The 15142-nt window shown below is 43.8% G+C and overlaps 1 protein-coding gene across 1 annotated transcript in view; it reads left to right on the plus strand.

Moving 5' to 3' along the window:
- The window catches only part of LOC137332813 (arrestin-C-like), a 40463-nt gene that overhangs the window by 13704 nt on the left and 11617 nt on the right, over positions 1–15142 (plus strand). Inside the window, exons 6-7 of the mRNA XM_067996746.1 lie at positions 978–1001; positions 1129–1181. Coding sequence (XP_067852847.1) covers positions 978–1001; positions 1129–1181 — 77 coding nt within the window. The remainder of the gene's footprint in view (positions 1–977; positions 1002–1128; positions 1182–15142) is intronic.

The following is a 15142-nucleotide window of genomic DNA, read 5'->3' on the forward strand; positions in this document are numbered from 1 at the left end:
GCCATCTGATACACAGTATAGATATCCCTTCTAAATTTCGGGGGGAGAAATGGCACTGGGAGTTTTGCCAATTCATCAGAATGGTTTCACAAGCCTCAGAGATGTTCGAGTCGAAACCTTTTTAGTTTGCATTTTTTTCCTCTCTCCAGTTTCAACCACACCTCTTCTCCTGAAGGTACAGACTCATGTTTGGGTACAGCTCCACACCCTTGCTCAAGTAGCCCAGACAGTGAATGCCCGTGATCCATTCAGCCATAGGGGCACTAAGCCAATCCCCATATTGTCCTCATCCTGTCATCCGCGCATCCAAACTTCCCAGCAGTGGTCACTGAGTAGTGATCAGATTTCCCCCTCCATCGCCCAATTGTAGCACTCTTTACCACTGTCCCAGCTGAGATAAGCCATCTCGGCATAGACTAGGCATAGAACCTGAGGCCTTCTTGGTCTCATTGGATGGACTCTTACTGGATTATTGCTTTTCCCAATGAGGACCCAGTAAGGAATTCAGGAGAAACTTCTTTACTTAGAGTGTGGTGAGAATGTGGAATTTGCTACCACATGGAGTGGTTGAGGCGAATAGTATTTAAGGTGATGCTGGATAAGTACATGAGGGAGAAAGGAATGTAAGGATATATTGATAGGGTGAAATGAAGTAAATAGAGTTGGAGGAGGCTCGCATGGAGCATAAACACGGCCCCTTATTTGCATATGCAAAGAGCCCAATGCCTGCTTCAGGTGTGCGTAAAGGACAATCTCTTGTTTGTCCTTATCCAATATGGTGGGTGGTGCACTTCTGACCGGAAATGTACACACGCTTCCTGCCCGCCATATTGGGGCTTTACTAGTCCGAGTAATGCCTGAAAAACAGGGTGCTGCCTGGACTAATTTCTAGGCCCATGTATGTCATGCATTTTAATTATCAGTTTTGTGGTATTTGTGTTCTTACTTCTTCTTCTGTTTTGATTTCCTTTCCTCAGGATCTTGGGAGACCTCACTTCGAGGTAATTGAGAACACTGATCGCCAAATATCAAAGATTTACTAATTCTGAACATTGCTTTCATGGATTATGTTGCAGTCATGAAACATTCTGATTATTATAATAATGCCTTTGGTGTGATACATTTCAGTGAGATGGCTGTGGAGATTCCCTTTTTTCTGATGCACCCCAAATCCTCTGAGGGTAAGTACTGTTTAGGTAGTATTACTTTCAACTGAGCAGGTCCTATTTCTCATTGCAAAGCAAGTTCCAATTCCAGTTTTAGGGCAAATCCTGGTTCTGGTACTGATCCTAATATTAATTCTAGATCTGATCATAGGCCTAGTCCTATCGAAAAGGTACAAAGGTAGAATCTAAAATATAAATTAATTAAAACTGGTCGAACATCCAAGTATATCTGAACTGAGTATATTTGAATTTGGAAATGTATTTGAAATTCCAGTGGAAAGCACCAAGAGAAATGTGTTTTTGCGTTTTTGATAACAAAATTTGCAGAATGACTTGTTAGGATAAAGACATCAGTCATTAATATGCTCTCAAAACAGTCCCAGGTACTTATAAATCTTCAGACTGTTATGAATAAATAGGAAAGGTTGCAGAACTGAACCCAAAGGTATTTATTTGCTGGCCATAAATGCCCAGTTCGATTAATTGGACATTTGGTGCCCTTCACTTTGTATTATTTAGCCAATTTCTTATCCATTTTACTCCTTACTCCTTCGTCCCTGGAGCTTTCACTGTAGCTACAAATCTTCTGTAAAACTCTGGTTTTGCCAAGTTCAAGACCAAGCAGGGTTCAAGACTGTGTGCAGCAATGGCTGGGATTGTGGCTTGAGTTCTGATATTTCACTGACTTAATGCTGACACATTGTAAGACACAGATTTATGGAGGTAAAACACAGATATTTTGGCAATTTCTGCAGGCAATAAACCACTTGTAAAATAAATCATTGATAAATATCATAAATCACTGATGAATATCATATAAACGTGTTAAGTATTCATTCACTACTTTCACTAACAGTATTTCCTATCCTGAGGTTTTCACTTTACATTTACATGATTGATGTCTTTATCTGAAGGCGACTAGGAGAGATAGAAATAACAGCAAAACAGATAGTACAAGCTACAAAAAGGGAGTATGAAACAAAACTTCCAAGGGATAACAAAATCAACACAAACATTTTTTACAATTATATTAGGAAAAAGAGGGTGGTCAAGAGCAATGTGGGCCCCTCAATTCAGGAACCATTCCCTTAGATGGAAAATTGCACATGTCACTCTGCTATTTAAGAAAGATGAGAAAGGGAAACAAAGGAATTATAGACCAATTAGCCTAACATCTGTTGTCAGGAAATTACTAGAGTCTATAATTAAGGATAGAGTGACCGAACACCTTGAAAATTTTCAGCTGATCAGAGAGAGCCAGCATGGATTTGTAAAGGGCAGGTCATGCCTGATGAACCTGATTGAATTTTTTGAAGTGGTGAGTAAAGTAGTGGACAGGGAAATGTCCACGGATGTTATTAACATGGACTTCCAGAAGGCATTCAATAAAATCCCTCATAAGAGACTGTTAGCTAAAGTTGAAGCTCATGGAATTGAGGGAAAATTATTGACCTGGTTAGGAAATTAGCTGAGCAGCAGGAGACAGAGCAGGGATAATAAGCAGGTACTCAAATTGGCAGGATGTGACTAGTGGTGTCCCACAGGGATGTGTTGGGGCCTCAACTATTCACTGTATTTATTAACAACTTAGAGGACGAGATAGAGAGCCACATATCCAAGTTTGCCGAAGACACAAAGATAGGCAGCATTGTAAGCAGTGTAGATGGAAGCATAAAATTACAGAGATACTAATAGATTAAGTGAATGGGAGAAAACTGTGGCAAATGGATTTCAATGAAGGCAAGTGTGAGGTCATCCACATTGGATTTAAAAAGGATAGATCAGAGTACTTTCTAAATGGTGAAAAGTTCAAAACAGTGGAGGTCCAAAGATATTTAGGGGTCCATGTACATAGATCATTAAAATGTCATGGACAGGTACAGAAAATAATCAAAAAGGCTAATGGAATGCTGGCCTTTAAATTCAGAGGATTAGAATACAAGGGGGTAGAAGTTATGCTACAGCTTCACAAAGCCCTGATTAGACCACACCAGGTGTACTGTGTTCAGTTCTGGGCACTGCAGCTTAGGAAGGATATATTGGCCTTGGAAAGAGTGCAGCGTGGATTTTCTAGAATAATACCTGGGCTCAAAGGTTAAATTACAAGGAGAGATTACACAAACTAGGGTTGTATTCCCTGGAATTTAGAAGATTAAGGGGTGATTTGATCAAAGTTTTCAAGATATTAAGGGGAACTGATAATGTAGATAGAGAGAAACTATTTCCGCTGGTTGGGGAGTCTAGGACTAGGGGACATAGCCTAAAAATTAGAACCAAGACTTTCAGGAGTGAAGTTAGGAAACACTTCTACACGCAAAGGGTGGTAGAAGTTTGGAACTCTCTTCTGCAAATGATAGTTGATGCTAGTTCAATTGTTAATTTTAAATCTGAGATTGATAGATTTTTGTTAACCAAAGCTACTAAGGGATATGGGGTTAAGGCGGGTATATGGAGTTAGGTCACAGATCAGCCATGATCTCATTGAAAGGTGGAACATGTTCGAGGGGCTAAATGGCCTACTCCTGTTCCTATGTTCCTATATTTCTGGACAGACACCTTAAAAATCAAACTGTTCAATCTAAAAGGGGAAGGTTGGCACCCTATCAAATACTTTCTGAAAGTCCAGACAGGCAACATCCACCACATTACTTTCATTACCTCTCGTTCCTGGACAGGATATAAGAAAATGCTTGTCATCTGATGGGTGTTCCTTTTCTCATCTCTGGCTTACAACCTCTCTCTAAGGCTGATTTTAACCCTAACTGCCCGGCAGAAACTGGGCAGGTGGGCAGTTAAGAATGCCCAGGTTACTTACCTGCCCTGGAGATGACAGAAGTGATGGTTTGTGATTGTATCCTGCTCAATAGAGCAGGCGGTGAGGACACCCGCCCAAAGACAGCGAGGTCCTTTTTCACATATGCACGTCGGGATCTGATGATATCATCGAGACATGGTTGCAATTTTAACTCAATGGCCTGAGAGCGAAGTTGCAGTGAGTTTCCCATTAGGCCAACCCTATCAGGGAAGTCGATCAGGACCAGAAGAGGCACAAAAAGAATTTTGTAAAAAAATGTTTTACTTTGTGGAGCCAGGAGCAGCCAGAGTGCTCCTCGAGGCCCCACATGGAAAGCTTAGGCCTCTGCTTCTGTGGACTCGCCCCACCCTTTCTGTTGCCAATCCCATGACCCCCGTAAGATGTACCCCGACAACTTGTCCTCGGCACGTGAACTCCAGGCTGCGCGATTTTCCACCACTTTGCGCCGACCTCCCACCCAGTGAGTTTCTCACCCACCCCACTACTCAACCGGCCCAGAAAACTGGCCCAGAGTTACAATCAAACCATCTGTCGAAATGTTCCTTGTCTCTTTCTATTTTGTCAGTACTACTTGAACTTTGAACTTTCACAATCCTATACACTTTCCCTCCTTCCTACATCCCAGACCATTTCCTAATCAGTTTATTCTTTCCCAAAACTACAGAGCTTGTTACGTTCCTCAGTCTTCCCTCCCTCCTACAAACTATAGGCTTTTAAAACTCCAGCTTGGCATCACCTAACCACTACATCTCGATTCATTTTATTTACCCCTTTTATAATTCTTTTTAATCTTGGTGGTGTCTTGATTATGGGCCTTAATCCTTAACCTAGATTTCTCAGTTATTGTATTACATCTGTAAAGAATTCCAATAATTTTGTAATCATGGACTGATCTGCAGTGAAGGGTCTATTTTGGATTTTAGTCAGTCTTCTGGACTCTCAGAAACCTAATAATGGGCCTACGCACAATGCTGAGGAGATCAATTCAGGCCAGAGAGAATAAGAATGTATCTCCTCTCTTTTTTGAAGGTAGTGGGAAGTGGGTCTATGGGTGGCATCAGCCTAGACAGTGAGCGTCAGCCAGTGACTCAACCACGAAGGGCATCACAGTTGAAACTGATTCCGTCTTCACCTTAACATCTGCATATCTGCACATTACCACAGGATTTGCTGGATAATGATCAAAAGCAAATATTGCTCCCCTCCCTGGTCCAGGAAACTGAGGTCAATTGCAATGATCCAGCTCCTTGATGCAGTCGCAGTAATGGTCCAGCAGAATCAACCCACTGGAAATACATTACAGGGTACTCATTATTGTTACTGACTGATGTCTCTGCCTCAGAAATTTTTGGTGTTGAGTGCACGGAGGTGCAAATTTGTACTAATTTATGACAATTATGAAGTGCCTGTAGGCAAAAAGGAACGTGCCTTTTCCCTACATTACAATGTTCGTGACTCCGAGAATTGCAGACACATACACACAATGTCGGGTTAACCATTAACACTTTTATTTGTCTAAATTGAGTTAGATAAATACAATTTTAGCATAAGATGCACAGCGTAAATACCTTAAGGGTTCCCGTTTATGCTACCCAGACTCAAGTGCTGGTCAGGCTTACCTTGCCCTGGGTGCCTCAACTTGGTGGCCCAACCAAGGACTCGTTCTTGACTGTAGTGCCCAGATCTCTCACTACCCTCATATTTATGTCCTGAATTATTGTGGCTGCAACATGGTGATCAATTGTGTGCTAATTTCACTTGATCAGTTTGGTCAGCGGGCCTCATGACCCATCTTCTCGTTAACAGTCAGCCTAGCAACAGTTTCCTAATTTAATATAGTGGCCATTCCATGTGTCAATTCAACACAGTGGCCATCTTATAAATACATTACTGGGTACTCATTATTGTTACTGACTGATGACTCTGCCTCAGGAATTTTTGGTGTTGAGTGCACAAAGGTGCAAATTTGTTCCTAATTTATGACATTTATGAAGTGCCTATCGTTTATTAGCCCACCAATCTCTGCTTTTTCATTTCTTTCACTGCTTCTATTAAATACAGTCAATGCCAGGTAAGTCTGCAATATGTAAGGAGAGTTGTTATTATGGGATATATAGAGGAGTGCTATACCCATTAACGTACAGCTATTGTGTCGTGAATCTGCTCCAGCATTGTCGACGGTAAGTCGGAGGATGTACTGTTTTATAAGAAAAGGAAGATTCTATACACAATATAAATAAGAGTGTTGATATGTGTCCCTTTAAAAAAAAAGAAAGACTTGCATTTATGACCTCAGGACATCCCAATAACCTGTGGGGACAGAGAGTGAGAACACAGATATGGGCATGGCCAATACGTGCCAACCTAGAAATCTTAAAATTTGGAAATAGAATCAGAGAATCATATATCACAGAAGGAGGCCATTCAGCCCAATGAAGTACTTTTGATGTGTAGTCACTGTTGTAATGTAGGAAAGACGGCAGCCAATTTGCCTAAAGCAAGCTCCTACAAACAGCAATGGGATAATGACCAGATAATCTATTCTTTAGTGATGTTGGTTGAGGGATAAATATTGGCCAGGACACCGGGGAGAACTCTCCTGCTTTTCTTCGAATAATGTCATGGGATCTTTTATGTCCTCCTGAGAGGGGCATCGGTTTAACGTCTCATCCGAAAGACGGCACCTCCGACAGTGCAGCGCTCTCTCAGTTCTGCCCTGAAGTGTCAGCCTGGAGTATATGCTTAAGTTATGATGCTACAAATTATAATGCTACAACATGTAATTGCTCTGCGTTTTTGAAATGAAATAGTGATTCAGTTAGATGCCGGGTTGAATGTAAAAATCCTGGATTTGTTTGACTGACAGGTTAATTAACAAGCTGGAGAAATTGTGGAACCATCATGTTCTTGGAAAGAAGGGACTGAAATGTATAACATTTTAAATTGTTTGCATCTGTATTAAGATAGCCAAATGCAGGAGGTAGAAATTGTAAATTATCCCAGAACAATAGAAATTTACAGCACTGAAGGAGGACCTGCGGCCCATCGTGTCTGTGCTAGCCAAAACTAATCCGCTGCCCCACCTCTCCCAATAGTCCTTTTTCTTCCTCTGCTTCAAATATTTATCAAATTTTCCCTGAAAAAATGCAACAGTCTCTGCCTCAACCATTCCCTGTGGAAAAGCATTCCTTGCTCCAGCAAGCCTCTGTGTAAAGAAATTTTCTGCTAATCCTTTATAAATCACTGTTGAGGCCTCAGCTGGAAGGAGGGTGGTTGGATTTAATAGCAGCGTTCAACATTATGAGGCGTTTTGAGAGAGTAAATAAGGAGAAACTATTTCTACTGGCGGAAGGGTTGGAAACCAAATTTAAGATAATTGACAAAAGAACCACAGGAGAAATGAGGAGAATTTTGTTTACATAGCAAGTTGTTCTGATTTGGAATGCATTGCCTGAATGGGTGATAGAAGCAGATTCAATACTAACTTTCAAAGGGAATTGGATATATACTTGAAAAGGAAATATTTGCAGGGTTATGGGGAAAGTGCAAGGGAGTGGGATGAATTGGATAGTTCTTTCAGGCACAATGGGCTGAATGGCCTCCTTCTGTGCTGTATGATTCTATTTCCAGATTTTTAGATTTCTAGGTTGGCACGTATTGGCCATGTCCATATCTGTGTTCTCTCTCTCTGTCCCCGCAGGTTAATCGGCACTCCATACATTGCCTGGTCTGATTTGCTCCATTGCCTGTATAATTATGCTAAATCCTGTGTACGTTATACCCAGGGTTGCCAACTCCAGTTGGACATATTCCTGGAGGTTACATCACATGACCGCCCGCCTCCAACCGCCCCGCCTGGTCACAGAGCTTCTTTCCCCATCTCCAATATTTTTACAACAAATAAACAAAAGTGTTGAAAGAAAATGAAAAAAAACACAATTTTTTTTAATGCCCCCGAGATTTTTCTCCCAGTCTGCTCGCAGCAGTGCCCAGGAGATTAATCTTCAATTCCAGGAGACTCCTGGACAATCCTGGAGAGTTGGCGACACTAGTTATACCACAGACCCTTCTCTCTGTAGCTACTTCATTCCAGTATATTTTTGGTAGTTTTGGCTCTGTGCTTTCATGCCGGCCTGGTTTCTATTTTGTTCCACAACTCCCATCTTTTACTTAGTAGGATAATGAGCACGTGCCAAACCCACATCTGCGCCATCATAATAGTGAATGCTTTTGATTTAATATTTAAAAGATTGTGGATTTGAAGCACATGTCCCTTCAACTGAGTGCACAAGGGGGAAAATATTGATAAATGTGGCTGCGGTTTCTGAGCCTGGTCCTGTACTGGCTCAGTGTAATTCCATCACCACATTGTGAAGCTGCTCTCATGATGAACTCAGCTCACCCAGGCTATGTACAGCTCAGCTCCTGCATACAGTTTGCTTTTATTTGAAACAGATTATCTGTAAGGGTGAAAAGATCTGCTGCAGCCAGACCCACTCTTCACCATGTGGCTTTCTGCTCCTGACTAATTTTCTTGCTCTCTTGGTTGGTCTTGTTTGAATTTCACAGGTTTGATGCTTTGCAAACGTTTGTTCTTTGTTCTGCTCCCTCACTGAAGGCTGTTCAATTCGTATCCGCCATTTCAGAGGGCACTGCTGAGAACAACCCATTCCAAAGCTCCAGGCCCCTGAAATTCAAATAGGAGAATCGGGCAGAGCAAGAACGTACGTGCAAAAATAAAATGTCCACTTCAACACCGCACATTTGTAGTTTAGATTTACAAATTCATTATTTTTTTAAATGCAGATTTTCAACAGGATGCCCGTCCATTTTGCTCTCTCAGTTTTGTGGTATTTGCTGGTTCGTGAACAGTAACTTTGAAAAACTTTGACGGATTTGATTGCTCGTTTTCTGCTGGTTACTCATTCGTCATTGGTACTTTTTGCTATTTTTGATTTGTTTACATTTAATCCATTGGGTATTTGATTGGCAACTTAATGAATAAATGTTAAAATTATCTTCAATTCCTGAATTTAATGAATAAAGTGCGAGGTAGTGCATTTTGGTAGGAAGAATAAGAAGGCCAAATACTGCTTGGATAATAAGAGTCTATACGGGATAGAGGAGCAAAGGGATCTTGGGGTACAGGTACACAAATCACTAAAAGTAGCATCGCAGGTTAATAAGGTCATTAAAAAGGCAAATCAAGCACGAGGGTTCATTTCTAGAGGGATAGAATTGGAAAGCAAAGAAGTTATGTTAAACTTGTATAGAACCTTGGTTAGACCTTACTTGGGGTATTGTACATAGTTCTGGTCTCCATATTATATGTATAAGTATATAGATGCATTAGAGAGGGTGCAAAAAAGATTCACAAGGATGATACCAGAACTGAGAGGATATCCTTATCGGGAAAGGCTGAACAGGCGGGACTGTTTTGTCTAGAAAAGAGAAGGGTGACCTGAGAGAAGTCTTTAAGATGATGATAGGGTTTGATAGGGTAGACGTAGAGAAAATGATTCCACTTGTGGGGGAGCCCAAAACTAGAGGTCATAAACATAAAATAGTCGCTAATAAATCCAATAGGGAATTTAGGAGAAACTTCTATACCCAAAGTGTGGTAAGAATGTGGAAAACCGCTACCATAAGGATTAGTTGAGGCAAATAGCATCGATGCATTTAAGGAGAAGCTAGATAAGCATATGAGGGGGAATGGAATAGTAGGTATTGGGAATATATATATGGTCTTAGGGAGCCCCTGCTCCACTACTCACTTCCCAATTCCAAAAGATTCGAGATGACCCCAATTGGTTAAGGTGGCCCGCACTTTATTATGAAGAACAGTTTAATACACTCAGTATTTAAGCAGTTGTTTACAGAATGGAAACTGGAGATATATTAACCGCTTCCACTCTGGGTAGAACTCGCGCCTTGGCTTCTCGCCTCTCGCGGTCCTCACAACCCCACCCTCTTGGATCCTGCTGATCCTGCCTTCTGCAGACTTCTTTCCTTCTTCTGACATGGGCTTGGGGCTCCTGCCAGCACGTCCACCTTAACAAACTTAGTCTGCCGTTCCTGAGGGATCCTCTACGCTGAGCCTTTGTTTGAGTTGTGTCTTATACACTGTTAGCAGGATGCTGTGATGAGCGGACTAAACATCCTCAGAATAGTTGATGATGCCAGACATAGTCCATCAGCTTGACAAATGAGATCCTGACTGGTTGGCACCTGACCTGACATCATCGACTTGCTGAGACAATGGCAAGACATTTAACCTCATCAAGAGGAGATGGCTACTGATGTTAATGACATGGGACAATGGCAAGGTACTTAATCTCACCAAGAGGAGATGGGCTCTTACCTCTCTGGGGGGGGGGGGAGGCAGCCCGTCCGTTCCCAGTCATCTCAAACAAAGAGTGAGCTGTGGGCCTACAACACACACCTTCCCAGCTAATCACCTTAATGTACTGAGTGTCTGTGGCTATCCCCAGTAAAAGTCCCTGATGTGGACTTATAATTTGTACAATATGTGTGGTCACATACTAAATGTATTTCATGATACATACATTGCGTAAAAACAATTCTTTGATATTTGTTACACTTTTAGCACACACTTGCATAATCTAACAAAGGGTATCCTGATAGGGTTAGATGAAGTAAGGAGGAAGGAGGCTCGTGTGGAGCATAAATGCCGGCATAGACCAGTTGGAGAGGACAAAAACTGCAGTTCATGCTGATCCCCATGAGGTGGCCACAGACTCTCACATTTGTGATGTTCCCTCAAGTGGAATATCACAGTGAAGCTCTTCACAAGAACATCTTCCTGGAAATGAAATACTTTGAAGATTAGTTATCATGAAGTTTTTTTTGTGTATCAGCTGATAATACTAACCAAATAATTAACCAATAAAGAATTTAAAGAAGTTCAGATTAGCCAGGGCTGCATACTGACTGGCTCTGTGTTAGAGAAGTTTATACATCAAAATTTATTACAAATGTTTTGTACCTGTTTGAGGATTTCTCTTTTTTTTAGTTTAAGATGACTAGCGGTTCCTTAGTGGATTGCTTCCATACCTACTCCAGACAAATATCCAGTGATGGTATCTGGCTTTATTTCCCAAATAAAATACTTAATAAGCTGGACTCCAGGACAAGATAAGGGTAAAAAGTTTGTGGTCTGATAATTGACTCTTTTCCCCGCCTCAATCTCCTCTTTCTCAATAGCAACCTTTTGTGCCCTTCTTTATTTTATCAATGTTATGATGGTCATTGCTCCTTCAAACTTTCTGCTTTTATTTGTCCTAAGTTCCAAATATACAATCCTACTCATTCTCGTCCCTGAATCTTCACTGCTGTGAAATCCAGACTCATTGGGCAGCATTTTAGCACCCGCCAGCGGGTGCGTTCCTGGCAGGGGGGCCCCGAAAATCAGGAAATCCCGGAGCGGGACCGGAGCCCGCCTCGAACCCGTGCACTTCCGGGTTCCCCGCTGACGCGCCGGCGTGCGCGCGCAGACAATTAAAGCCAGCGGGACGCCACTTGAAAGTATTGATTTGGCTTGTTCAGGTCATTAACTGACCTGATTAAGGGATTATGTGAGGAGGGGTGGGATTTTACAAACAACTGGGACTCTTTCCCACACTGGGGGAAACACTCCAAGTTGAAATGGACCTGTTGCAGCCATCAGCCTGTGGCAGCTGCAAAGGTCCATTTGACAGGTGGGGGGGAGACCCTCACTCATTGCAGGAGGCCACTCTGTCACTTGGGACAAAGTTTGGCCTCCACCACCCTCCTCCTGACAATCAAAGTCACCAACTTGCACACTTACCCCGGTGTCCAGACACATGTACCTACCTTGCGGACCCCCTCAGATGTACATCTTCTGGATGGGGGCCGCCGTAGCTGCAGTCATGACCTCCTCGGAGGGCGAACAGCATCACCAGCCTCGCCATCCACGCCGTCCACCTCTGACATGTGGAGCTCCACAGCAGAGTGCTGTGACACATCCACCTGCACAGCAGGAGAGAGGGCTACCGCAGAGAGAGATGCGTCGCAGAGGGCACTACCCTCGCCACAGGGTCCACAGACCGAGGCTCAGCTTCCTGGACCTCTCTGAGCAGCAGTGCACACGGAGGCTCAGAGTCACTCGACATGTAGTCGTGGACATCTGCAGCCTCCTTCATGCCAAGCTGCTCCTGGCTGGCCCGAGCACCATCTTCTTACCTGTCGCTGTCAAAGTCACCACTGCTCTCAACAACTTCTCCGCATCCTTCCAGGGTGCAACCGGGGACATCGCCGACGTCTCTCAGTCGTCTGCACAAAAGAGCCCTGCAAATACACCTATACCCACTCGCAGTGACACAATGGGTGGCATCAGTTGTGGGTCTTCATAGTGATCCTCAGGAAAGGGCATTATTGTACAGACCAGACAAGATTCGCGAAGACGTGGCAGTAGTGGTGCCAATATAATATGTGATGTGAGTTGGTCAGAAATTCAATATAAGTAACAACCATGACAAACCCTCAAACACCCTTGTGCATCCCCTTCATGTTCACGACACGTTTGCCTTACGCTGCCTACTGCACATATGTGATGCATGCCCTGTGGCTGCAGCACAGGTAGTGGCAGGTTGAGTGAGGCTGGCCGTGAAAGAGATGCACGAGAGGGTGAGTACGAGATAGAGCCATGAGATTGTATGAGGATTGGGTTGAATGGTAGTGGCGGGATGAGTACTGGTGAGGTGAGTCGGTGCAGGTACGATGAGGATGAGGTTTGAGTGGGTATGAGGGGTGATGTGACAGAGTAGTGTTGGCTGTGCAGAAGGAGATGTGGGGTGGGGGTGGTGATGTGGCAGACGGAGTGTAGGGGAAAGAGTAAGTGTACTCACTTTGGCTGACCTACTGAGGTCATTGGAGTGCCTCCTGCACTGTATGCAGGTGGGCGATATGTTGGTGGTGCTGGTGACCTCCTCTGCCACCTCGAGCCAGGCCTTCCTGGTGGCAGAGGCAGGCCGCTTCCTCCTGCCCACCGGGAGGAAGATCTCTGTCCTCCCCCTCCTCCTCACCCCATGTATTGATACCTGGAGGCATCATTAAACTGGGAGCAGCCTTCCCCCTGGGCTGCTCCATGCTGTGATTTTTTCTGTTTGTTGCAGCATCTGTCAATGGAGGACTGCCCCTTTAAATAGAGCTCCTCCAGCTGACAGATCTTACTGCGCATGCGCAGCCCGCCCGACGCGCAGATCAGCAGTGGGGAACCCGGAGGAGCAGGTAAGTGGATCCAATTAGTGGATTGTATGCTACAATCGCGCGGGAAACTGACTAATTTCACCGGGCGCGTTACCCATGCGCCCGATAGCCCCCCTGCCGAGAACCCGCAGCCCTGGTAACATCGGGCCCATTGACATGGAAATGAAAATCGGGCGGGGTGTATAATGGCCGAACCATCAGCTACTGCCTGTTTTGTGCTCGTGCCAACATTGAATTTTGCCCCATTCTTTCCCACAAGTCCAATCCTGTGGAATTCCTTGCCTCCCTCACCCTCCCCTTTCTTTCCTTTTTTATTTTTGCTCTCAGGATGTGGGCAGCGCCACATTTTTTTGCCCAGTGGGGGGGTTCTTCTTCTTAACTAACGATTGTACAACTGAGTGGCTTGCTGGGCCATTTCAGAGGACATTAAGACTCAACCTCATAATGTGGACCACAGTTGCATGTAGGCCTGGCACCAGGTAAGGCCCCAAACGCATTAGTGAACCTGTTGGGCCTTTATGACAATCTGGCAGGTTTCCTAGTCATTTTTTTCTGGTGCTAGCCCAATCAGGAGTGGTTTAAAATGTATGTCATGGGGGCCGTAATTTGCATTTAGTAATGTGGTTACTGCAGGAGTCCAATGGGAGCCTCACCCATCACCAAAGCCAGTTAAAATCACAGATCAGCAGGAACGGAGCGGGAAATGGAGACGCTCCATTTTAACTGTCTCCCCCCCCCCCCAACCCCTCCCCCACCGTTTCTTTTCTCATCGACCGTGAAAGGTTAAAATTCCCCCTGAAGTGTCACTCACAATAGGAGGAGTCACGTTCACTCATTTGGGTCATTCAGATGGAAAGTGAATTGCCCATTGTGGAACAGAGACATACAAGCCAGGAAAACCTCAGGTTCAATCTCCTGGCCCATCTGAGTTAGCTGATCTCAGCCATGGAGCCAGTGGATGTGCTACAAATTACCTCGAACCCCTGGGTGAGGAAGGGGAAAAGATCCGGCAGGGTTCCCACTCCTGATCACCACCCCAGTAATCGCTGTGAGAAAGCGTATGTGTTTGGATATTGAATGAGGACAAGATTGTGTTTGGCTGCAATGCTGCCACGATTAACTAGTCTGTCCAAGTTTACGTTTGAAAATGGAGACGTGGACAAGTTACCGGAGCCAGTGATCAGTTTGTGGGGAACTATATCCCAGCACCAATTGGAAGCTTCAAGATAAAGAGAGGAGGAAAATTGTGTGCCGATTTTGATCCACGTTATTCTGAAATACAGAGCTCCGCGTATCTTTAAATGGCTTTGCAGTCGTCTTGTTCCTAAGAGCTACAAGTGTCATATTTCCTCAACATTAACAACCTGGAAATGGTGGGTTCGGTCCCCGATGGTAAGAAGCGATATGATATGGGTAATTTGAATATGAATGTGGCTCCACTTATCAGCGCTCCACAAACAGTAAACAATCGTGACCCTGTACTTTAATGCAATAAAAATCTTTTACAAACAACTGAGTCACTGGCAGTGCTATTAGCAATTATGAAATGGAGCTCATAATGAGTAAATTGGAGAAAAAGAGAGGATTCCTGATACATAATACAGGAAATAAAAGGAGTAGAGCACCCTTACACAGTAAGCTCGATAGAATATGCGGTGTAATGGACTAGAGCCAGTGGCCATTAGTGTTAATGTTTTTCAGCTTGATCCACTTCCCTTCACACATTTGAACGATATTCTGCCTCATGGGCTCCTGGACCCTTCCCCTCTGGTTATACAGAGAGTGAGTTAGCTGAAACCAGACCTTGCATTAACACGCTTGATTTGCCTGCTTTTATGCAACATTAGAAACCACTCAGGCTTGTCTGCTGTGATTAAAATCCCCCATGTGCTTAAAAAAAATCTCAAATTCA

The sequence above is a fragment of the Heptranchias perlo genome, chromosome 15, assembly GCF_035084215.1.
Source record: "Heptranchias perlo isolate sHepPer1 chromosome 15, sHepPer1.hap1, whole genome shotgun sequence".
NCBI classification, from domain to species: Eukaryota; Metazoa; Chordata; class Chondrichthyes; order Hexanchiformes; family Hexanchidae; genus Heptranchias; species Heptranchias perlo.